The sequence below is a fragment of the Macrotis lagotis genome, chromosome X, assembly GCF_037893015.1.
Source record: "Macrotis lagotis isolate mMagLag1 chromosome X, bilby.v1.9.chrom.fasta, whole genome shotgun sequence".
Taxonomy (NCBI): Eukaryota; Metazoa; Chordata; class Mammalia; order Peramelemorphia; family Peramelidae; genus Macrotis; species Macrotis lagotis.
The window spans coordinates 189,333,945-189,359,741 of record NC_133666.1 but is presented as its reverse complement, the minus strand read 5'-3'; the positions used below and the strand labels follow the sequence as shown (position 1 = coordinate 189,359,741).

Sequence of the window (25,797 nt, the reverse complement as noted above, 5' to 3'; positions counted from 1 at the left end):
TAAATCCAATGGATTCCTTTAGCTATGTGAAGTAGCACACCTTCACTTCCTCTTCATAAGACTCCTAGATCTTTTTAAAACTCTTCTATCATCTCATTACCTAGAAGACTGAGTCCTGCTCCATGATAAGAGTATCATCTTCACTCTAACCTTTCATTTAACTTCCTTTTTCTTTTTCTCCTCCCCAAAGCCAACCTGAAACCTTTATACCTTTCTCTAAGATCTTGCTTTCTCAAATATTCTTTAGCAATTCAATTTCTGCCTCTTCATAATCTAATTTTTTTACATTGTCTCTCCATTCTCCCATCATGTTCCTCTTGACCTTGATATTCCTCCTAGCTACAATTCCAATTCTCTCTCTTTTCATTGCCTGATACCTAAAAAAGGCAAGCTCTATACCTGTTACTTCTCTTTCTTAGACTCCTAATTCCCTTTGCTATCCTGTGAGACACAACAGAACATAGGGGATAAAAGGTCAGTCTCTGCATCATTAAAGATCTGGACTCAATCCTTCCTCTGACACTTCCTGTGTGATCCTAGGCAACTCAAACTGAAGAAGTGCCAAACTGCATTTAGTGGAAAAAGTTCTCCTTTATCAATAAAATGGTTTTTAAAAAATCCTCTTTTAGGGGTGGCTAGGTGGCACAGTGGATAGAGCTCTGGAGTCAGGAGTACCTGAGTTCAAATCCGGCCTCAGACACTTAATAATTACCTAGCTGTGTGGCCTTGGGCAAGCCACTTAACTCCATTTGCATTGCAAAAACCTAAAAAAAAAATCCTCTTTTAATGTCAAGTAACTGCCTACTTCTGGAAACTTTTCTCTAGGTGCTTTGACCCTTACATCCTGTGGACCCCCTTGCCTTTTCTTTCATGGAATCCTAAATCCTTCAAAAAACTTTTCCCAACTTATGTCTCTCTTGAAGAATCACATCCATATCTCAGGCTTCAATTGTGGCCACTATGTGGATGACTTCAAAACCTCTATCTTTACTCTTTCCCTCTTTGCCTTCATTCTGAATTTCCATCTGTCTGTATAACATCTCTCCTGGAATTTCATGCTATCAACTCAAATACAACTACTCACCCAATGTTCAAACCAATTAGTTTCCATTCTATACTAGGCTACTGGTAATTTCTCAAAACATTCCTCAGGTCTCTCAGCCTTGGTATGGGTTACACCCATTTCTGGAATGTTTAGCCTCAACTCACATGCTTACTTCAAGACCCAAATCCCAGCCCCATTCCTAGTCCCCACAGTGGTTAGTTAACAGAATAGCTAGCATTGGTTATTCTATCTTGAACATACCTATGAGTTTACATGTTTTTTTCTCCATTGGATCATAAGGTCCTTGAGGGCAGAGATAAGGTTTTTGCCTTTCTATGTATCCTTAGCACAGTGTCTGCCATCTATTAAGGGCATAATAAATGCTGCCACTATATTCAAATTTGAAGTCCTGTCAATCCTTTCACTGATATCTTTGATCTTTATACCAACTGCTCCTACTCTAGTCCACATTCTCAACACATCATAATAGCATTTCATAGGTAACTTGGCTTCCCTTGCCTCCATTCTCTTAATCCTGCAAGCCTCCCTTGCACCCTACTGCCAAATTAATCTCTTTCTTTTTAAAGACTTTAATAATTCCTATTTAAGGATCTTGCCTGTAAAACTCTTTTGCCTGATTTTCAAGGGTCTAATGATTATGGCCCTTCTCCACGGATTCAACCTCATCTCTTTCTAATTCTCAACATAAGCTTTCCTTCCTCTCTAGTCAAGCTTTTATCATTCCCCCCATGTAATATTCATATATCTCCATTTCTATATTTTATTTATGCTGTTATCTTACCTAGAATGAACTCTGGTGATGAAATGCCCCAACATAAGCTCCAAACAGAAAGCTTTTCCAAACTAGATTTTGGTTAATTTCCAGCACCCAGAATCTGAGGGCTATTCTAGCCTATCTGACCTCTAATAAAAATGATATGCTAATTCTTAGACTAAAATGATGGGCAGATAGGTACTTAATTTTGCCTTCAGAAACATAGAAACTGGTTATCATTTTTAGAGATATTTTATGGAAGAAAAAAGGAATCTTATACAGTGATATAATAAGATTTGTAAAGCCCATGTAACTTAATACATACTTAGCACTGGTAAAAGGAACATGCATACTGTGTGTACAGTAAATTAACATGGGATAGGATATGAAGATATTAGAGAAAGGGTAGGAAAATATTTTAAGATCATAAAACCTAAGAATAAACTCAAAATAGTCAACTTTGATGTTGATAAACAACACTTTATTTTTCCACCCCAACACTCTAAAATTATATTAATAAACAAAGTGCAAGTCCTCTGAAAAGTCAACTTGGTTAAACAAAACTTCTATTAAATATTTCCATAGACCATAAGCATCATATTTTTTCAATCCCTTGTAGATAACTCAGAGCCATGCAACATAGTTGGACTTTTGGTGTTTAAAGCCTGCTTCATATATTATTATTATTATTATTATTATTGCTAAAAAAGATGAATTAGTTGTCAGGGTTTCAGCAACAGTGATTAATTAATTCTTGAAAGCTCCACGAGATATTCAGACATAAAATCATGAATCCATATGTCAGTATCTGGTAGTGATGTGTCCACCAAGTAGGCTACTACTTTTCGATCCCAAGGATTAGTACTTTCAACAACTGCCTGGACCAATGCCACCAAAGGTTTCTTCTCAACATGATTTCGAAATACTATTGAAGCTTCTTCTGACCACTGACTGCATCTCACTCCTAGTACAAAAATACAAATAATATGCTGTAAGGATAGACTCCTGCAATCAAATATTCTTTTTTATTTTATTCGAAGTAGTCTGAACAGTCCAAGTTAGAATTCCTGAAAGTACAAAATAAGTAGCAGGAAAAATTAAAATTTTAAGTCTTGTCATAGCTTTCCCAATCTAAATTGAGTCACTTTTATGATCCTACATTTGAGTGCACAAAAAAATTTTAACTTAATAATATTAATTACTTACTAACAAACTATGTACCAAACAGAAATAAAAAACAAAAATGTCTGAGCCCTCAACAAGTTTGCATTCTGCAAGATTCCTTGGAATGTAAAGCTGTGGAATAAAATAAGCAACAAATAATGCTGCATCTCTGCTCAATATGATGATTTCAAGTGAGAATTTCAAAAGACAAAGGACAGGCCCATTTACTTCATAAATAAGATGCAGTACTCCCAGGAATGGTCCTAGGATGAGTAAAGTGAGTATACACATGTGTCTATGCATTGAAAGCTTATCTTGGGCAAACCACAATCTTGTTCTACTAGATTGTAAATCTAGTTTGATGGTACATTCATAATGAAGTTATTAGTATGTTAGTGTGAAATTAGGTCAGGTTTAATAAAAGTGATGGAATTTAGGAAAAGGAATATGTATTTATGCCTTTTGTTTTTTTAGTATTTATTTCTGAAAATATTATTTTCCTGTCCAACAAGGCATCCCTTGTAATGAAGATTAATAAAAAAGAAAAAAAAATTAGTGAGGCAAAACCAAACATACTGCCAGCATCTAATAGTATATTTGTAATATTACACATTTATAGTGCCCCAGTGGCATACTTGATCATTATAATTCATAGTGTTCAGCTTAGGTTTTATTTTGTTCTTACCATTTCCATTGTTTGTCACTGTGTATATTATTTTTCTGAATCTCTTTATTTTCCATCTGTTTATAAGTTTTCCCACATTTGGCTGAATTCGTAATAGCTATCATTTCTTAGAGCACAAGAATATTCCATTTTATACCTATGCATTTGTTTGGCTAGCTATTTTCCATTTGATAGATCTTTGTTTCCAGGTCTTTGCCCTCCCAAAAAGCACAAGTACAATCAATTTGGTATACATGGGATCGTTGTCTCAAACCTCCCAGAGGTCCATGCATAGCAGAGAGATTACAAACACCAATACGACATCATATCCTATCACTGCTTCCAGTTTTACAATTTACCTGCAAGCTGAGCTGTGATGGCCTGAAAGGGCAGCTTTCGGAACATATCCACTAGAGGCTGTACATTCCTGATGCTCACTAATTCATGTTTGCCATAGTCCAACTCATAAACAGATACCAGTCCATTGGTCAGAATTCCTTTTAAAAGCACTCTGTGCCACCTAAAGTATTTAAAGAAAAAACGATTCAAGTAAATATCAATTTTATGGCCAAATACCATTTTATGATGAAAATTATAAAGTTAATGGGGGTGGTTGTTCTTTAAAGCTAAGATGAAAAGATACAATCATATAGATGCTGCACCCTTTTTGAGGATGCTACCATTTCTCAGTCCACAGGCTATGAGTAATTTAGTTTGACTCAAAATTGGAACGACTATCAGAAGATTGAGACTTTAATGACAATTTAAAATCCGAACTTACCACCAAATACAATGAGCATTTCCATATACATAGCAGAACCGAGAAAGAAAATTGTTCATGAAACTGTACATTTCTATTATTTACTGCTTGCTTTTCCTTCTAACTCTATAATAAATTCAAAGTGTTACTTTCAAAGTTGTCTTGCTTAAGACAACACAACTGAGAATGACATTTAAATGATAAAAGATTAGAGCTTGAAGTTAAACACTAGAAAAAAAAATCACTGCCAGTTTTTCTTTCCACATGATCCTGAAAACTACACTTCTTGGCCAGTTCCAAATAGCAATATGCAAACTGTAATATGCAAAGAGGGGAAAGGATCATAGAAACATTAGTGTGCTAGAAGGGATGTCAGAAACACTCCAATTCAATCCAAGTCAAGTGCTTTGAGCAAGGTTAGAAAGTCAAGTGTCAGAGGCAAGGTTGGTATTCTTCACCCATACCAAACCTTAGAGTTTTAAGGTCACTGAGTCCAGCTCAACTGTGCAAATAAGGTAATAAGAGTAACTAAGGCCCAGCAGATGGAAGTGGATGAAGGCAGGTATGACTTTTGTGAAGCAACTTAACTATTGAAAAAATGTAATAACTCTTCAGATAACCCTTAAATTTAGCAATCAAGAGAGTTAGTTACAAATAGTAGTTTTGTTAACAAATTTTGTTACAAATTTTTTGTTATAAGTAAAATTTTACAGGAACCAATCTGGTTCCTGAAAGAGAGGAGTGGAGGAACAGAGCCAGGAAGACAGGTGTGTGATCTTGGACAAGTCACAACCTTTTAATGCTCTTGGCAAGAAAAGTGGCAGGGACTTCCAGGATGAAACCAAGATGGTGGCATGAAGCTCATATGCTTCTGGAGCATTTTCCTACACAATGTTAATTAAATGAAGCTTTTGCACAGACATTCAAGTTCCAGATCCCACCAAGAAAATAAAGATGAAAAAGTTTTCAAGAGGATCTTCAGTGAAGGTCTCTCTCTTTGGGGGAAAAGGGGAAGAAAAGTCCAACTATACAGGAGAGCAGGAAAGCTAGCCAGACACTGTAAGCCACAGTGCGGCTCAAGTCCCAGCAGTTAAGACAGCAAGCCAACAGGAAGGGTCCCATCCCGCAAGAAAGTCTGAACCTGAGAACACCAGGGCAAGGGACAGTTCTAAGTTGGGAACAAACCACTGCACAGGTAGAACCTGGACATAAAGGAGGAAACAGACCTCTGCAAAGGCAAGGCCTGGGCTGTGTAGGCAACATCTTGGCCAGTGACAAGCCAGGGATCAGATCCCAGTCCCAGCACAAAAAGCTCAGGACTATACTCCTTATACCCTAGGAGCTGAGCTCAACAATGAAAATGAGCAAAAACCCTAAAAGAGCACTAACCATAGAAAGCTACTATGTAGACAGAGATGATAAAAATGCCATCTCAGAAGAAGAAAGAACATTACCCACATAGGAAATCTCAAGGGAGTCTATGAAATGGACTCAAATCGAAAACCTGATAGAAGAGCTTAAAAAAGAATTTAAAAATTAGAAAAGAAGAGAGGAAGAAGAAAAATGGAAAAAAAGAAATGAGAGCCATGCAGGAAAATTATGAAAACTTGACCAAAGATTCCTTTCAGAGTAAAAATAATCAACTGGAGAAAAATGTAACTCTTCTAAAAAATAAAATCAACCAACTACAAAAAGGCATGCAACTCATCCAAAACTCAAATCATCCAATTGGAAAGGGAATGCAGCTTAGCAAAAAGTAAAATTAATTCACTGGAAAAGTTAATTGAAGAAAATAAAACCCTAAAAATTAGAATGGACAAACGAAACTAATGAATCTATGAGAAAACAAGATTCCATCAAACAAAATCCAAAGTTGAAAAATTTGAAGAAAATGTGAAGTACCTTTTAGGAAAAACAAACCACCTGGAAAATTGATCCAGGAGAGTAGATCAAGAAGACAAAAGAGTCCTAGAAAGAATACATAGAATACCTCCAGGAAAGAGACCCCAGTATAAGAATTATATAGTCAAATTTGAGAATTCTCAAATAAAGGAGAAATGACTACCATCAGTCAAAAAGAAGCAATTTAAATGCAAAGAAAGCACAATCAGAATTACACAGGACTTATCAGCTTCAACATTAAAGGATCAGAGGGCCTAGAATACATATACTGGTTTACAACCAAGATTTACTACCTTGCAAAAGCCAGCATACAAGACTCAAGAGATGCATAAAAAGGTGAATGTAAAGGGGGGGGGGGGAACACATTAAAGAACATTAAATTGCATACAACCCTACATGGGAAGATAACACTTCTATTGAATTGTATTTCTCTTAGGATAGTTAAAGGGTTGAAAATAGTTGAAGAGATTGTACTTAAGATGATACGGGTATGGTTGGTTCTTGTCCTCCTATGCAAGACCACCAAAATGACATCATTATGTTTGAGACAAATTACTGTGTGTCCGACTGTTGGCTGATCAGACGAATACAAGTGAATGCTCTACCACAGGTTGGGTACAAATAGTCCAGCTGAAAAACTCATGTGTCTCGTATTTCCTTTGAGCTATTTTAATTCTGTCTTGCTCATAGAGTTCAACACTTTCTCTGAGGAGGGCATCCTATGCTGGGTGATCCTGTGCCAGTGTCTCCCATGCCTTATAAACAACTTTATTAAGAGAGACCATCAGGGTATCCCAGTACTTAAGAGTACTTACAGGCTCTCTACCTAATTAAATCAGAAGTGACTTGACTTTACTTTACTAGATACTTAGAGATTTGTAGTACCATAGGGTGAAAACCGGTTAAGGTATAAAGCAATTGTAATTTGATATAAAAAAAAAAAAGACAAGTGGCAGGAAAGGTGGCCATCTCCAATGGGAGGAATTTCCTCATCTGGGAATCCCCTGTTTCTATATCCCGGCTCTAGTTCCTATCCCCTTCTTAGGAAGAAGTTAACTTAATTCAGATGAATATTCCTGGGTCTACACTAAGTGGCTGAATGGAACAAACAATACCATCTTCAAATTACCAAGGAGAAGAGGAATTTCTTTAGTTAAATCCAGCAGATTTAACTGTTAAACATATATGCCCACTTTAGAATGGCAAAAATCTATTTGAAAAAGTGGAATATTGGGTTAAAAAAATTAAGCTATAACAATCAATAAACATGAAATAAACCGAGAGATATGCTCATAACAATACAAAATGAGAGCAAAATCATTAGGTGAGACCAGCACTATACATAACCAGATTATGACCATAGGGAGGAAAAAAAAAAGAAAAAAGGAAACTAGGTCAAATTATCAGAATTTGGTATAGGCCTGAAGGTTAACAGAGCACATGAAAATGTTTTCTTTTTTGATTCTCTAGTTAGTTTATCCTTGTTAGACCTGGGGTTCATTAGTAAGACACTGAGAAGACCACAGGATTTAAAGTCAAAGATCCCAGGTTCAACTGCTGTCCCTTAACTTTTTTGGGTCTTGATTTCTTCTTTTGTTAACAATGGGGTCAGATTAAAGGATCTAAGGTTCACTGAAGCTCTAAATTTGTAAGCCTATATTTACTTGATTGCTTTTGTTGATAATAACTATTAAGTTTATAATTTAAAACATTTAATATCAAGGCAGCAGGAGAGATCAATTGGAAAATATATGCATTGTATTTTAATTTTGTTTTCATTTCTCAAGAATAAGTAAGAATTCTTTCATTGATAGATCCTGGATTCTAGAAATCTTTTACATTTCATACTTTCGAATGAAGTATGACAAATACTCAATGCTTGAGTTGGAAGGAATAGAAAAGTCAATGATAACTGACATTTACATAGTCCTTTATTTGCACAGCTCAGTTCAGTATCAGATTCTCATTATGTAATCTAAAATTTTTAAAAATTATCTTCCAGAAACTTAGATTAGATCAACACCTCACACCCTAAACCAAGGTAAGATCCAAATGGATACAGGATTTAGATATAAAAACAATAGTATAAGCAAATTATAAGATCAAGGACTAGTTTACCTGTCAGATCTATGGAAAGGGAAGCAGTTTATGACTAAGAAAGAGATGGAGAACATCACCAAAAACAAACTAGATGATTTCAATTACATTAAATTAAAAAGCTTTTGCACAGACAAAACCACTGTATAAACAAGATAAAAAGAAATGTAGTAAACTGGGAAACAATCTTTACAACTAGTGTTTCTGACAAAGGACTCATTTCTAAAATATACAGAGAACTGAGTCATATAAGGATATGCAAAAGCAATTTACAGATGAGGAGATCAAAGCAATCCATAGTCATATGAAAAATGCTTTAAATCATTACTTATTAGAGAAATGCAAATTAAAGCTTCTCTGAGGTATCACCTCATACCTCTCAGACTGGCTAATATGACCAGAAAGGTTAATGATCATTGTTGGAAGAGAAATCTGGGACAGTATTACATGGTGGAGCTATGAACTCATCCAACCTTTGTGGAGAGAAATTTGGAACTACAACCAAAGGGCAACAAAAATGTGCATACCCTTTGATCCAGCAATACTACTACTGGGTCTATACTCTGAAGAGATGATGAAAAAAGGTAAAAACATCACTTGCACAAAAATATTCATAGCAGCCCTGTTTGTGGTGGCAAAGAATTGGAAATCAAGTAAATGTCCTTCAATTGGGGAATGGCTTAGCAAACTGTGGTATATGTATGTCATAGAACACTATTGTTCTGTTAGAAACCAGGAGGGACAGGTATTCAGGGAAGCCTGGAGGGATTTGCATGAACTGATGCTGAGTGAGATGAGCAGAACCAGAAAAACACTGTACACCCTAACAGCAACATGGGGGTGATGATCAACCTTGATGGACTCGCTCATTCTATTAGTGCAACAATCAGGGACAATTTTGGGCTCTCTGCAATGGAGAATACCATCTGTATCCAGAGAAAGAACTGTGGAGTTTGAACAAAGACCAAGGACTATTACCTTAAATTTAGGAAAAAAACCCCTATATCTTATTGTCTGATCTTGCTATCTCTTATACTTTATGTTTATTCCATAAGGATATGATTTCTCTCTCATCACACTCAATTTGGATCAATGTATACCATGGGAATAATGTAAAGACTGACAAATTGCCTTCTGTGGTGAGTGGGGGGAGGGAAGTAAGATTAGGGAAAAAATTGTAAAACTCAAAATAAATAAAATCTTTATAAAAATTATCTTCCAAAAATTATGTTCCATATTTTAATATTGATCCAAAGATATATGGATAAAAAGTTGCAATTGATTAAATTAAAATATACACTCTAATAATTACTCTGCCAGGACTAATGCAAGAGACTTCTAATTGGCCTTCACATCTTAAGTTTCTTCCTACTCCTATTTTATCCTCCATATACTTGCCAAAGTGATTTTTTTAAACTTTCTAAATTTTCCTCCGCTCAAAAAAACTCCAATAGGTCATTACTTCTACAATCAAATATAAACTCCTCTGTTTGGCACTTAAAGTTCTTTATCACTTTCCCCTTCCTAGTTTTCCATTCTTCTTAGATCTTAATCTAATCTATGTATACCTTGAATTAAAAAAAAGAATTGGATAAAAACAAAACAGAACCTTAAAAGATCTCAAATAAGGCTTCTCTCACATATGTTAAAATCAGGAAGATGGATTTATTCAATGGTGAACATCAAGTGAAGAATAAAATTGGAAGACATACGCTCACTTATGTTATTCACTAGTGTCATGGAAGATGTTACACAGAATCCAAATGGGAGATGGTTTCTTAACTAATGACAAAGTTTTTAAATGTTCTGATCTACAGGGGACATTGTATTGACTTTATCAATTCCTCAAACAGTACAAAGCCCCAATAATGAAATCTAAAGTTATTCCAAAGAAAATTGCCAAACATCAACATTTGAACATATGTAATAAAAAGCTGCCCAGAAAAGGCATATAATTAGATGGAGTTTCTTTTCCTTTTCACATGCTCATTGTACAGGTACAGTAGATTGAACTGAACCCCAAACTGAACACAAGCGAGAGATTGGGGCTGGATCAAATTTGGAAAACTGTGGTATTTTTAAGCATTTCAAGAAGCTTACTGCCATAAAAACTCATCTTTCTGGGGAATTACAGTTTGTGTTCAAGAAGTGGCATAAAAGACATCATAAGGAAGCCATTTTAATTGTAAAATAAAGTGGGTCAATCATGGAATGAGAATAAAATATTAGAGGAATCTGAGGAAGTCTGAGTCTTTTGAATAGGTTTCTTCATGGAGTATTTATGGAAAAATGCAGAATAAGTAGTCATATGTGGGTAGGCAGTACTTTTCTACTGCTATAAGGTTACAAATATAAGAACTGTAAATTTTTTCTCAATTCTTGAGATAAAATCTATGTCAAGTTTATTATCCATATGACTTAAAGTTTAATCTCTCTAAATCTAGTTTTCTCTTGTGTACCTAAGTGATTTGGATTTGATGGCCTCTGAGGCTTCTTTCTAGGTTTCTTAACTAATAACAAAGCTAGGATTCAATGATTTATCATGGTTGGCTGATTTTTTCCTCTGTTTTTTTTTTTTCATGTTTCCATTGGAGATTATACTCAAGCATGCTGTAGCATCTGAAGAGCCAAGAGATAGGAGGCCTAACATTGGCAAAACTCAGGTCTACCAAAGTGACTTCTTTAGTAATTTACAAAAATTTTTGTTTCACAGATAGCAACACTTAGGATAAAGGTTGAAAGCTGTTTATCACCTTGATTAAAACTCTTATAAACTGGCCACCGCAACTAACTGTACAGCTGTTAAAGTCAAGGATAAACCACAGTGAAATTTTTTTTCAAAACTTAAAAAAAAAGTTGTCCTAAGAATTAAAAAAAGAACATGGCAGGTAATGATCAACCTTGAAGGACTTGCTCCTTCCATCAGTGCAACAATCAGGGACAATTTTGAGCTGTCTGCAATGGAGAATACCATCTGTATCCAGATAAAGAACCATGGAGATTGAACAAAAATCAGATATCTTATTGTCTGATTTTGTTATCTCTTATACTTTTTGTTTCTTAAGGATATGATTTCTCTCTCATCACACTCAATTTGGATCAACGTACAACATGGAAACAAAGTAAAGACTGACAAATTGCTTTCTGTGGGAGGGTAGGGAAGGGAAGTAAGATGGGGGGAAAATTGTAAAACTCAAAATAAATAAAATCTTCAATAAAGAATTAGAAAAAGATTCTAATTCAGGTGATCCTGTGTTCTGATTATATAGCAAGAAATCTAACAAACTATTCTATAGTCAAAGCAAAAATGGGTTCTAATGAGATGATGGTGGTTACTATATTGGATGTGAATCATAAGAGTTTTGCAATTTAATCAGTCTCCTTTTCTCATTTAAAATATCTCTCTCTCTTTTTTTTTGAAAATTCCAAAGTGACTCTGCTGGGCAAAGAACTTTTTTTTTCTTTTTTTGTTTGTTGTATTTAGTATTTTGCTTTTCCCAGATATATGTAAAAATTTTAAAAACATTTTAAAACCATATTTAACATTTATTTTTAACACTTTTGAGTTCCAAATCCTATTCCCTTCACACCATCTGAATTGAGAAGGCAAATAATTAGATAGAAGTTATACATGTATGGTAAAGACAAACTTTTAGCACTGACTTCTCTTTTTATTTTAGGTTTTTTTTTTTGCAAGGCAAACGGGGTTAAGTGGCTTGCCCAAGGCCACACAGCTAGGTAATTATTAAGTGTCTAAGACCAGATTTGAACCCAGGTATTCCTGACTCCAGGGCCGGTGCTTTATCTACTACGCCACCTAGCCGCCCCTGACTTCTCTTGATGATACAACTAACATCTTATGTAAGGACAACCCCCCTGCCACCACACCTCCCAAATACCTACTTGTTCTCTACTTTTGCAGCATACACTTTGTCTTTCTCCACTGTTACAGGTCGCTCTTCAGACACACTGTAATATAGAATCATTTCTTCCATCAGAACTTCCAGTTTATGTAACTCTTGCCAAGGTTGGATAACAAAATGACCGGGATGGCAGGCCACTGGCACATATACATCCATGTGTTCTCCTGGCTTCGACAAAAGTATTGGAGGGGGAAGCTCTATCACAGAAAGGTTGGTGGTGTGTTCTATTACAGACTTTGGAATGATATTGGTGAAGTTTTTCTTGATACTTTCAATAGTGGTTCTAGGTACAGTGACACTGTCACCTTTATTGTTAGGAGGGCTAATTTCATTGGGTGTGGCACTCAAAAACACATCCTTCTGATGCTTCCATAAATCCACATTTGTAATCTGTCGATTAATACTTCGATGAGGATCTGGGAAATTTTTAGGAGTAAATAGATAAATATGTGCGATCCTTTTTGGTTCATCCAATTTCATAACCTTTTGGAAAAGAAATAAAATAACTTAATAAAACAAAAACTATATTTATCTTAAAAAGGTAAAGTTATTTATAGAATTGTGGAAAAGATATAGCATTTCAGTGTAAATTGTGAAAATTTAAGATATGGACATTTTTTCCCATTATGCTTTTACAAAAAAAAAGGTAAAATCATCATTAATAACTTTAGGGGAATGATTTACTTATTATTCTTAGAAACCCAAGGAGAGCTATGTTATGAATTCTATTTTGCTTAAATTAACTTTCATTTATAAAGGTTATATGCTTTGGGAAATATGAATAGTGGTTCTATGACAAAATTCCAATGTTATTAAATTAAGTATGTAATTTTTACTCTGTTACTTTGGGGCATGAAAATTTTCTTTTGCTCAGAGTACTCTCTGCTCAATGCCAATTTAGAGTGACTATTTACTAATCAAATAGTTATGGTAGTAAGTTGATAAATCATCAGGTGAAAATGGGTTTAAGTATAAAATAAATGTTCATTGGATCAGACAAGACACAAACAAAAGACCTTGTAACCTATTGTTAGTTGACCCAAGTGCCTCTTTAGCTTCTGAGTCACCTGGAAGGCAAAAGTGAGGATCTGGAACTCTTAAGGAAGGGACAGAGCACATCTCAAATTTCTGCTAAAAGAGTAAAAAGCTAAAAATGCTAGAATTCTTCAGCAATAATATCTAGAATATGGGGAATAGTCAGGAAATGGAATTTTTGCAGCACAGGGAGTAGGAACCTTTCACTTCTATATAAATTGCAACTGTCTTTTTTAAAGTCACAGGCTCATAGATTAGAGCTAGAAGAAGCCACAGAGATCATTTAGTCTGACTTCTTCATTTTACATTTACATTTTATATTTTTTACATCTTATAAATGAGGAAACTGAGGCCCAGATATCAGGAAGTCAGCCAGAATTTGAACCGAGGTCCACAGACAATATATAACAGATGATTTAGCAGATTAAGTCCTAAGAGGTTTGCCTAGGACACATAAATGCTACATGATTTGCCCACTATCACAAAACTAAAAATTATCATTGTGATACAATGGAAAAAAATGGATTTGGAGTCTAATGACCTAATTTCAATTTTTTAATTTTCTGCTTACTATACCTAATGACTTTGGGTCATTTACTTAATATTTCTCTAAGAACTCAGCTTCCTCATCTGTCAAGTCCTTTCTAGCTCTAATTCTGTAAAACAATGATCTAGATATCCACATTCAAGTACAAAGACTGGGAAAAACAAGAAGGGGTCACGTTAAATTAGCTTTAAATACCAACAAAGTAGTTTATACCCGAATCTGGATGTAATAGAGAGCCAATGGAGTTTTATGAAGGTGGAGGGGAAACAGCTTTGCTTTAGGAAAAATCATTTTAGAAAAGTCTGTGGAGGATGAATTGGTATGGGGTGAAGTTTAAAGAATTCCATTTGGAAGACTATGACAGTAGTCTAATTGAGAAATGATTAAGAACATGAAACTGGGTGGCAGTTCTGTGAATGTGGAGAAAGTTGTATGGAAGAGATAGTACTGAGAAAAAAAATTACAAGGTCTAGATTAGAAATGTTAGTTGAGTTATTGAGAAGTCAAGGATGAGGATTACTCTAGAGGAGTAGTAATGTTCTTAATATAATAGGAAAGTGTAGTGGAAATCTTAGGAATTTCAGTTTAAAATATCCTAAATTTGAACCCATTTTTCTTTCCCTGATATTTAAGACACTAGAAGATGTCAGATGTCATTGGTATCTCCTTTTCAATCTTATTTCCCCCTCAACTACTAGGCTAGTGTCCTGTATATAGTGGATGGCAGTCAGTCAATAAACATTTCTTTATCACTTACTTTGGGTCAGGCACAAACAAAGACAAAACAAACAAACAAACAAACAAACAAAAAAAAAACCAACATCCCTGTCCTCAAGAAGAATACACGAGATGGCTTAGCAAACTGTGGTATATGTATGTCATGGAACACTATTGTTCTATTAGAAACCAGGAGGGATGGGAATTCAAGGAAGCCTGGAGGGATTTGCATGAACTGATGCTGAGTGAGATGAGCAGAACCAGAAAAACATTGTACATACTAACAGCAACATGGGGGTGATGATTAACCTTGATGGAATTGCTCATTCCATCAGTGCAACAATCGTTGTCTGCAATGGAGAATACCATGTGTATCCAGAGGAAGAATTGTGGACTTGCTAACTCTTATACTTTTTGTTTTTTCCTTAAGGATATGATTTCTCTCTCATCACACTCAATTTGGATCTCTATATACCATGGGAACCATGTAAAGACTGACAAATTGCCTTCTGTGGTGGGTAGGGGGAGGGAAGTAAGATTAGGGGGAAAACTGTAAAATTAAAATGAATAAAATCTTTTTTTTTAAAAAAGAATACATGATAATGGGGGATACAACATATATAGAACTAAACATAAGCTATAATGAAGGTAATCTAACAAAGACAGGCACTGCGGCTGGAAGGGATGCTGGATAAAGGCATTGGGTCAATGAGCTAGCATTGCCAGAGTAGTCAGAGGTCATCCAATCCAACTCCAACATTTTACAAATGAGGAAATACAGGCATATTAAATGTCAAGAGGCAAAATTTAGGCTAGGTCTCTGACTCCACAGCCAGGTTCTTTCTATCTTAACAAACAATAAGTAGCAGAAAATATCAGCAATAACTAATTAAATTAGTTGAGTCCTAATTAACTTGATTTTAGTAAGATTTAAGTCATTCTTTCCTACAAATAAAACATTTTATATAGTAAGATATTTGACTACATTTTATTCACAAGTTGGTAAAGTTTTCATTTAAACCTTATATTTATATCAATTCAACCAGTTAAATGTGAACTAATCAGGTGCATATTTTCTTCTATTTTTTAATATTACATTATTTCATTGTTTAAAGCAGAGGTAGATTGACTATTTCAAATTAATAACAAAAGCTTTTACTGAGAATCACTGTGCCTAAAACTGAGGCAGATACAAAGGAATCATGAAGACAATTTTTGCCAAGACAAACTTACTATCTAGCTGGAGAGACATAGTTCAACCAAGAAGCACCAGTAAGACTGTATAATATGTAACTACAAGTTAACTCTAGGTTCTACCAGAGTTCAGAGAAGGAAAAAAATTCTGTTTGGGATATATTTAGTACTGAGAAGAGGACTTCTGTAGAAAATGGAACCGGAGTTGGGTCTTAATTTCACAGTTTTATGAAAGAGGCATTATAAGATGAGAAAAATAGATTTCTTGTATAGATGTCCAAAAATAGAAATACAAGCAAATCAATTTAAAATTCAAATCCAAGAAAAGAAAATCAATTATTTCAGCCAGTAATTTTTGTTTATAATTCAATTTATGCCAGTTATATTGCATTATTTCAGAAGCACATGTTACTTGTATATAGGTATTTCATACTAGTTAGGTACACCTAAAATCTTTTTTTGTGTTAGTAAGAGGCAGCATGGTACAGTGGTTAGAGTTCTAGTCTTAAGAGTCAGTTGGATTTCACAAAATTAGTAGCTTTCTGACTCACCCTTGGCAAATCCCACCTATCCCTCATAGGCACTACCTACACCACACAGCAATGCCATGAGGAAACTGTATAATGAATCATAAAGTGCCACTTGTAGAAAACAAAAGTACTTAATTCCTTATCATTAGAGGTGTAACTTTGGCATATGAATGAGAAAGCAAAACAAAGGTCATATTCCCCCCCTACTCCCTCCCCATCAAAATATACAGACACACAGACACAGACACAGACACAGTGTAGTGTACAGTGTAGTGCCCCTCTCCATTTCTACATGTCATTGGGTGACCTTAGTCGGTGGTTGTTCTAACTTTGCCTCTTTGCTATTTAGTATGTATACACACACACACACACACACACACACATACACACACACACACACACACACACACACACACACACACACACACAACCATAATGGAACTCATGACTTACTCTGAAGGAAAGTCTTCATTTTACTATAAAATAAAATCCCAGTTACATTTATAGCCTTTTTTTGATAGAGCAATTAAAATGTTCAATATAATGCTAACCTTTATGCTGCAATCAGAGCAGTTCAAAACTGTATCTCTTAACCAAAGTACAGCATCTGGTGTCCACATGCCAATAGTAAGTGGGAGATCCGCTAAACAGCACTTAATGGCCTGAAAATAAAGTATAAAAAATATAAATTATTTAGTTCATGAATTTCTAAAATTTGTGTTTCTTAGAATAAAAACACGATTTTCTATTATTCAAAGATGACCGAAGTACAAAGCAATCAAGTATTACTTATGGAAACACACTCCTCATTTGGAGGACAAAATTGAACATAATCAGAAAGATGATTATGGCATTTTAACTCTCAGTTTGTGAAGAAATACAATAAACACTTAATTATCTGCTCTCCTGAGTCAGATGGCCTGGACTCAGATGCTGGCTCTGCTACCCACTCCTTTGGTGACTGTGTTCATGACCCTTCAACTCTGTGGCCTCCTTTTCATCATCTATAAAATGGTGGTGGTGGTGGGGGGAGTAAATTGCATCTAAACTTCCTTTCAGTTCTATCTTGATGATAATATGAGATGATGAAATCTAACATGATAATTTTAAAAAAGCATCCTTCATTACTGCCTTTGGTTTTTATCTTATCTCTTGTTATTTGTTGTTAAGTCATTTCAGTCCTCTCTAGCTCTTTTTGACCCCGTTTGGGGTTTTCTTGGCAGATATACTGGATAGTTTGTGATTCCAGCTCATTTTTATAAATGAGTAACTGAAGCAAATAGGGTTAAGAGACTTATTCAGGGTCACACAGCTAGTAAGTGTTGGAGTCTGGATCTGAAATGAGATCTTCTTGACTCCAGGCCCTACACTACCTACTGTTCTATCTAGTTGTCCCAAATATGAAATACTGAAATTTAACAATAATTATAAAAAACAAAACCAAAAACTCTCATTACTACCTTTGGATCTTATCTCAGCTCTTATTTTACCCCATTTCTATATGAGCAGCTGCAAATCACTGATTCTGAGCCTTCCTTCCTCTTAAGAGTCCTGTAAAGTTTTCTGGCAAGCTCGTGAAGGTGAAGCTTGTTTCCAGTGCCCTTGTCTTTCAGTTCCCTTTCAGTTCCTATGATTGCTTTCCCTGGGCACCAATAAATGATCTTGACTCTTCCTGAGTTCCTCTCTTCTATCAAAATCTCCTAACTATTCTAAGCTTTCATTTTAGTGTCAATATGGAGAGATCCAATACAATGAAACACATTCATTTATATTTCAGAAATGGACAAGAATAGGTGTTAGGGCAGCCAGTTGGTACAGTGGATATATAAAGCACTGGGCCTAGAGTCAGGAAGATCTGAATTCAAATCTTTGCCTTAGTTTACTTAAATATAAAGTGAGCTAAAGAAGAAAATGGCAAACCATCCAGTATCTTTGCCAAGAAAACCCCAAATGGGGTCACCAGTGAAAACAACTGAACAACAATATCAATGGATAAAGGTTAGTAAAGAGAATAATGACTTAATGTTTTGTTTTTAAGCATTCTAGCAATATGCATTTACAAACAATATAATTGCAGTGCAGTATATCAATGACAGTAGTTTATTTTTCAATGTGATTTTAAATTACTAATCATTTTTGTTTATTAAAGCCTGACTCCTACTATGTAGGTAGTTTATTTCCAATTAACTGTCTGAACTTAAACATGATGAAACTGTATTTTTATAATACATTTTATAAAATACATTTCTTAAAAAAATTAATAAAAACAATTCCTACTAATTTCAGTCTGAATTGGCAAAATTTTACTATACTTCTGGAAAATGAGTGACCAACTAAAATTAGACATGTTCCAACTTAAAAATAGCATTTAGATTAACTGAGCCTATGCTTTCTTAAAAGGATCTAGTAGTGATGAAGGCTACATTCCAAATAGCTTTTTTGCAAATTTTCTAAACTTATGTTACCTGTGGTGGTATTGCAATCAATTCTTGTAGAAATCGAGGTGGAATTTCTCTGAGTTCTGACACTTTTACAGATGTAACTGTGCCAGAATCCAAGAACTGAACATCAAGAGCCCGACTACTGTGAACATTTGTTATCTGGAATAAAAAAAGCATTCATTAACTTAAGACAGACTTTTAAAACACAAAGATATTTGAGTACTCGAATTCCAGTTTACATTTTGAGTATCTTAGAGCTAGCATTGCCAGGGTAGTCAGAGGTCATCCAATCCAACTCCAACATTTTACAAATGAGGAAATACAGGCATATTAAATGTCAAGAAGCAAAATTTAGGCTAGGTCTCTGACTCCACAGCCAGGTTCTTTCTATTTTAACAAGCAATAAGTAGCAGAAAATATCAGCAATAACTAATTAAAATTAGTTGAGTCCTAATTAACTTTAGTAAGATTTAAGTCATTCTTTCCTACAAATAAAACATTTTATATAGTAAGATATTTGACTACATTTTATTCACAAGTTGGTAAAGTTTTCATTTAAACCTTGTATTTATATCAATCCAACCAGTTAAGATTATAAAATAGATTATACTGATCGGACCCATTTTTATTTTGTTCTAGTTGTATTGCAATGAATACTTTGCAGGAAATCATGGCTAGCATATATTATGACAACACAAAAAGATTAAGGGTGTTCTTCAAATAATCTTAGTTTCCCTTAATAAACAGTGTGATATTTGCTTGCAGTCACTGAAAAATAGGCTTAACTTGGTTGAGAACCTTATTACTAAACTCCAAGGTCTTTATGTATCATCAGGTAGGTCTTGAATATGATATGAAATAAATATGTTAATGATGATGACTCATTTTAAAAAGACTTAAAAAAAGGAACAGAATATATAAATACAAGATATGAACAGAGATACCATATGGAACAATATATAACAAAGTGGACAAAGATGAGTATCACCTTCTCCCTCCTGAAATGTATTGTTACAGACTGCTACTTCACTTGCCATCCAACTCTGATATCCGCCTAAATCTGAAATCACATTGAGTGTTTTGGACCTTGAATAGTGGTCCTAAGTCTTGGACTGAGCAAAGCTAAAGCAGGAGGCTGGAGGTTCAGAGACTGGTAGTCATTTGAGGTACTAAAACTACTAATTATTTTCTCTGATTAAAAACTATTAATGACTACCAGGTTCTTAATACAGTTTAGATTGATCACTCATCTCTAATCTCAACTCCCCAATGATAGAAGCTTGACCAGTTTGCAGTCAACCACCTCCTGCCCTGTGAGAAGTGTGTTCTCCAACTAGCAGGCATAGTGAAACATTGTACATGTTGCTCTGGGTTGATGGGGCAATGATGACAAGCCCTATTTTCTTTTTACTTGGCTTACTGATTTAGAAAGATAAAACCTTAAAAGTAGGAACCGAAACTGAGGATAAATGGAGAGATAATGAATGAGTCCTTCACTGTTCTGGGGCAGGGGAGGGGGGGGGGGGATCAAATCACTGTTCCAGAGAAATTACATCTTAGATCACTAAAATAATGTAGTCTCTGAGACACTCAGGGTGACTGACCAAACATGGAGACAAATGGTGTGTGCTAGGGCAGGAAACAGGTAAAACAACCCAACTGGGGGCTGAGGAGTTTGATGCTGATTCTGACAAAAATCTGAAATGAACTACTCAAAAACATCTATTTAGTAATCAAGGAAGCAGTGCCTTTATGAGTCTATGAAGAACAATCATGTCAGATTGATCTCAATATTCAGTACTTTTTTGGAACAATTACTAGACTGGTTGTTAGGGAAACACCACAGACATATAACTGGATTTCAGCCATGCCTTTTATAAAAAGGGATGACAATAAAGTTTGGTAGATTTGGAAGTAAATGACAACTAGCCACAAATAGTACTGATTAATCATTGATGGATCAGTGTTAACTGGAAGGATGTGTTTGATGATTATGCTGTAAGGCCTTTTTTTTTTAGTCATGCTCCATTCAAAGTATTTACCAAAATTTGATGATGATGATTTACCAGATCTGATGATGACACAAAGATAAGAGGGATAGCCAATACAACAAATGAAAGAGAAATGTAATCTAAAAAGACCTCAATAAGATGCAGTGAGACATTCAAGAAAATGAAACTTGATAATAAATATAAAGAAATGCTTAGCTTAAAACAAATCAACTAAGCATAAGACAGAAGAGACAGAACTATATACAGCAATTAATTTTTTTTTTAGTTTTTGCAAGGCAATGGGGTTAAGTGGCTTGCCCAAGGGCACACGGCTAAGTAATTATTAAGTGTCTGAGGCTGGATTTGAACTCAGGTACTCCTGGCTCCAGGGCCGGTGCTCTATCCACTGTGCCACCTACTTGCCCCTAGCAATTAATTTTTTACAAAGATGTTTCAGTAGATTGCAGGTTCCATGAATTAATATGGATATATGAGAAACAAAACAACTTAGCATGATCAACCTCTGGCATTTCTGTATAATATATAAACAGCATTTTTCTCATCCTAAAATATGCTTTCTGGTCTCTAATAAAATAAAATTAAAAAATTTGAACAGTCTTAAATAATTTATTTTAAATAAGGAACAGGAGGAAGATTTTTTTAAAATTATTTCTCACATTCAGAGTTGAAAGGGATTTTCAGAGTCCATCTAGTACAATCAGTAAATAATAAAGAATTCAGTCAATCTACAACCTTCCTCACACATTGTTATTTAGCCTTTGCTTGGAAAGCTTAGAGTGAGAGGGAAACCACCAGCTTTGGAGGCAGTCATACTTTTGGACTGTTCACTTTTGGATAGCTCTAGCTGTTGAGAAGTTCTTCTTCACATCAAGCTCAAATCTGTCTCTTTGCAACTTATCTATCCTTTTCCAAGTTTTGTCCTCTCCAGTAAAGCAAAAGAAGTCATCTTCCATAGGACAACTACTTGCTGATTATTTGAAAACAAATGTCCAGTCCTGCCAAGTCCTCTCTTCTCCAGGTTAAAACATCTCTAGGTCTTTCAGTGAATTTCATATGGCATGATCTCAATGCTCTTCTTTATCCAGGTAGCCAGATGTTTTCGGGGAATTTTCCAAGCTTATCAATGTCCTTCCTAAAAGGTGCCCAGAATTCAGTATCTTGCAGTTCATAATGAGGGGCATAAGAAACATGCCATTTAACAAGGCAAAGGAAGGACAACGCACATTTAATTTGTAAAGCCCTGTGTTGTTCCCTGCTTCATACTTGTTGTAGCACAAAATCAAATTCTAAAATGTTCTTGACAAATTTATCAGTACATATCAATAGTGTACATGACGCACACTATCAGGTTCTTGTTCAGAACAAAAAAAGCACTGACTAGAAGTACAGTGCTTAAAAAGGAATCGACAGTTTTCTTGAATGGTGTCCTGGTCATATGACATCTAAAATACTGTGTTCACAATTTTGAATGATATATTTCAAAAGAAAAAATGACATGCTATATTGTTACCCAAAGAAGGCTGAAAAGAATGGTGAGGGGACTTGAGGTTTAGCTAGTGATTCTGACTCAACATAAGGAAAATCTTCCTAGCAACAAAATTATGTAAAGGTGGGAGGATTGTCTCAGGAAATAGTGAGTTTCCAAGGTTGAATAACCACGTAGAAACATTTCAGAGGATTCATGCTTAAGTTAGGAAATTGGAGAGAAATCCTGGAGAGAAATGAATGCAAGGCTTGTTTGAGAACAAATGCCAAAATAACTGGATGCACAGAGAGAAGTGCATAGCCTGCAGTCATTCAGTAAGAGAAGATCCTGACTTAAGCCCTAGAGGATGGGTAGACTTTGGATAAGTGAACTCAGGGGCTGGGGGAAGATGTATTTCAGGCTGGGAGAATATAGCAGAACAGAAGATGGAGTTAGGAATGAACATAGCATTTTGCAGGGACATTGGAATAGGGATTTTATTTGGAGGAGAAAATAAGGCTGATGTGGTAGGATAATATCAGATTGAAATGGTTTTTATACCCAACTGAACTTTATGTTTGTATTTTTGAGTATGAAAGTAAAATGAAGAAATTAGTTTTTTTAAAAGATTAATTTGATAAAATGGTTTGTGGATGGATGGATTAGTGGTGGAAAAGTCTGGAGGAAGGCAAGCTAGGACACTGGTAATAATAATCTAGATAACAAGTGACAAATATGCCTGAACTTAGCTAAAAAAACCAAAAATCTTGAGGTTTAAAATTTAAAAGACTAAAAAAAAAAATAAATGGATCTAGGGTCATTGAAAGAAATAGGGAGGTTGGGGGGGGATAAAATTTAGGGGAGAAGAGAGAAAGGTAATTTGACATGCTCAATACAGCTATCCCATAGCCAAATGGGCCTGGAGGATAGAATTGAATATGGAAATGTCAGAGTCATTTACGTAAAAGTTAGGGTTAAAGTCATAATACAAGATCAGTTCATGAAGGAAAAATATAGTTATAAATGAGCATATCTCATCTTTTAGCATTATAGTCTAAAAATTCTATTTTTAAAAATAATCCAATCTCAGAAGCTCACAGATATATTTCAAGGATGCCTTTTATACATTACAGATGTACCAATGTATATACATAATGGCATAACATCATGGAAAAATGACTAATCAGGGAATCAAGAAGACCTAGGATCAAGTCATGCCTCCAATATGTGCTGGCTAGTGTGATCAGTGTCACAAGAGAGCAGAAGTCACCTAACCTCTCAATGTCTAAGGCTGTGCAAATGGAAGTTATCTAAACTAAGAAAATCACAAGTCTGGCTCATTCAGATAATTGCTTATAATGAACATGTAATCTTTTCAAGTTAAAAATCCATTTTTCTGAACTTACACTAACACTATACTTCTAAACCAATACATATAATTGTACATTCTTGGACAAAGTGTTATTGAGTCTTATTATTTAGGGCCCCTGATGATGTTTGTTCTTCATTTTTGAAGTAAATCATGACATGAGGGACGTAATGCAATGAAGCACATGAATTGGATTTGAGTGAGGGGGCTGCTGTGCTCAGTCACTAGCCTTACTTTTTCCTCCAGAACCATCTGGGTCCAGTGGCCAGATATCAATCAGGAGAACTGGAGATGGACCTGGATACAACTTGCCCAACGTAACAATCTACTAAGTGTCAAGTATCTGTCTTGTCCTGACTCCCAAGACCAGTGGTCTATCCACTGTACCACCTAGTTTGGAAGTACTGAGAACTCTGTATGATTGAATAACTAACAAATAATATAGTCTGCTATATTTATAAAACCCTACTAACCTAGTAATAGAAAACTGTAAATCTTCAGAGACTTAAAACTGAGCATAATTAGAGGGAAATTGAGAAATACATAGTGGATGCAGGTAGGTTGCAATACATAACAAATTAGTATTCAAACTAAATCTATCATAAAAGAAATGGGAAAATAAGAAGAATATGGTCTATCCAGGTGACAAGAAGGAAGTATAACACAAGTTCCATTGGTATCTGTATGCTATTGAAAGAAAACAAGGTTCCCTGTATAGAGTGGCAAGCTAGAATGAACTCTTTGGAGGATGATATGGACAAGAGTCAAACAAATGGGCATACAAGGATGAGTTGCGATCTCCACTGATGAGGGAATACCCACAGATTCACTATAGTATTTTGAGTAGTAAGTACTCTAAAATAAAGTTATATAAATCTTTTTTTTCAAATAGCACAGACTGTCACATTTCTGTTACTAAATACAAGAAAAGGAGCTTAAAACACAAAATTCTAGAGATTATACTTGGTGAAATGAGCAGATATCAGGATCACTGTTAATGATTAGCCAGCTGAACCTTAGAATCTCAAAAATGAAGAGTTCATTTGGTCCATGCTTGATCTTATCTAGAATATCCTTAAAAGTGGTGATTCAGTCTCTATTTGGAGATTTCCATTAATGGGAAATTCACTACCCCTTGAAGCAGCACATTTCACAAATCTATAAAAAGATAAAAAATGAAATCTGTTTATATTTACATATATAATCTATAAAAATGAAATGATCATATGGCAAAAGTGAGGGATAACAACTTATATAGCCTGAATGCTTCACTGGAATTCTTGGTATATTAGAAGTAAAGACAGTCTCCAGGATATCAGGTGATTAATTTATAGGAGAACATGATCAAGAGTTGCACAAGATGATTAAGAGTGAATAGTTAAAATCTGCATCAATGGAGAGAACATCTCATGATAGTATTCAAGATTCAAGTGCTTAAATTTATAAATCTTGAATACTATATCTCACTTTTATCTATCACATTTTATACATTTGTCCTAATTCTGTTCACCAGAGTCAAGTAGAAAAAATTTAAAATTATTCTTCTTTTTGACAAATCTCCAAATATTTGGTGCCAAAAATCCCAACTCACAACGCTTCTCTTCCACAAATAAAGCTTCTCTAGCTCTTGAACTGTTATCTCATATAGCACCCTTCTAGGTCTGGAGTCAGGAAGAATGGCCTCAGACTCTTCGTAACTATGTGACCCTGGGTAAGTCACAGAACCCTTGTTATACTTCAGTTTTCTCCTGGGGTTAGTAACACAAGTATATTTCAGGGTTGTTGTGAGGATCAAATAAAATAATAACTATAAAATGCTTAGTGCAGTGTCTGACATATAGTGATATGTAAATGTTATCTATTATCATTATTGTTATTGAGGAACTTGGACATCTTAGTCATCTTTTTGATAAGTATAGTTCAATATCCTTTCTAAAATGTGACATCTTAAACTAGGCACAATTACTCAGATTTTTTTTTTTTAACCAGGCATAAGATAATGGAACTATCACTTATCTCACCACTAATATTTCTGTTAATGCAGTCCATCAACTAAAACTCTTTAATTTTCATATAAAATTTTACATTTTCACTGTACTTGTAATTTTTTTAACTCAAGCATAGGGTTTTAATTTATCTCCATTAAAATTTCATTTT

At 34.9% G+C, this 25,797-nt stretch overlaps 1 protein-coding gene across 4 annotated transcripts in view; it reads right to left on the bottom strand.

Moving 5' to 3' along the window:
* Positions 1–80: 80 nt before the first annotated feature.
* Positions 81–25,797, bottom strand: part of TDRD7 (tudor domain containing 7) — a 120,388-nt gene continuing 94,671 nt past the window's right edge. For all 4 annotated transcript variants that reach the window (XM_074203432.1, XM_074203431.1, XM_074203433.1 and 1 more), the window contains 5 exons: positions 18,819–18,953; positions 16,905–17,015; positions 12,311–12,813; positions 4,008–4,168; positions 81–2,784 (listed from right to left, as the gene is read on the bottom strand). In XM_074203432.1, coding sequence (XP_074059533.1) covers positions 2,564–2,784; positions 4,008–4,168; positions 12,311–12,813; positions 16,905–17,015; positions 18,819–18,953 — 1,131 coding nt within the window. In that variant the 3' untranslated portion in view covers positions 81–2,563. The remainder of the gene's footprint in view (positions 2,785–4,007; positions 4,169–12,310; positions 12,814–16,904; positions 17,016–18,818; positions 18,954–25,797) is intronic.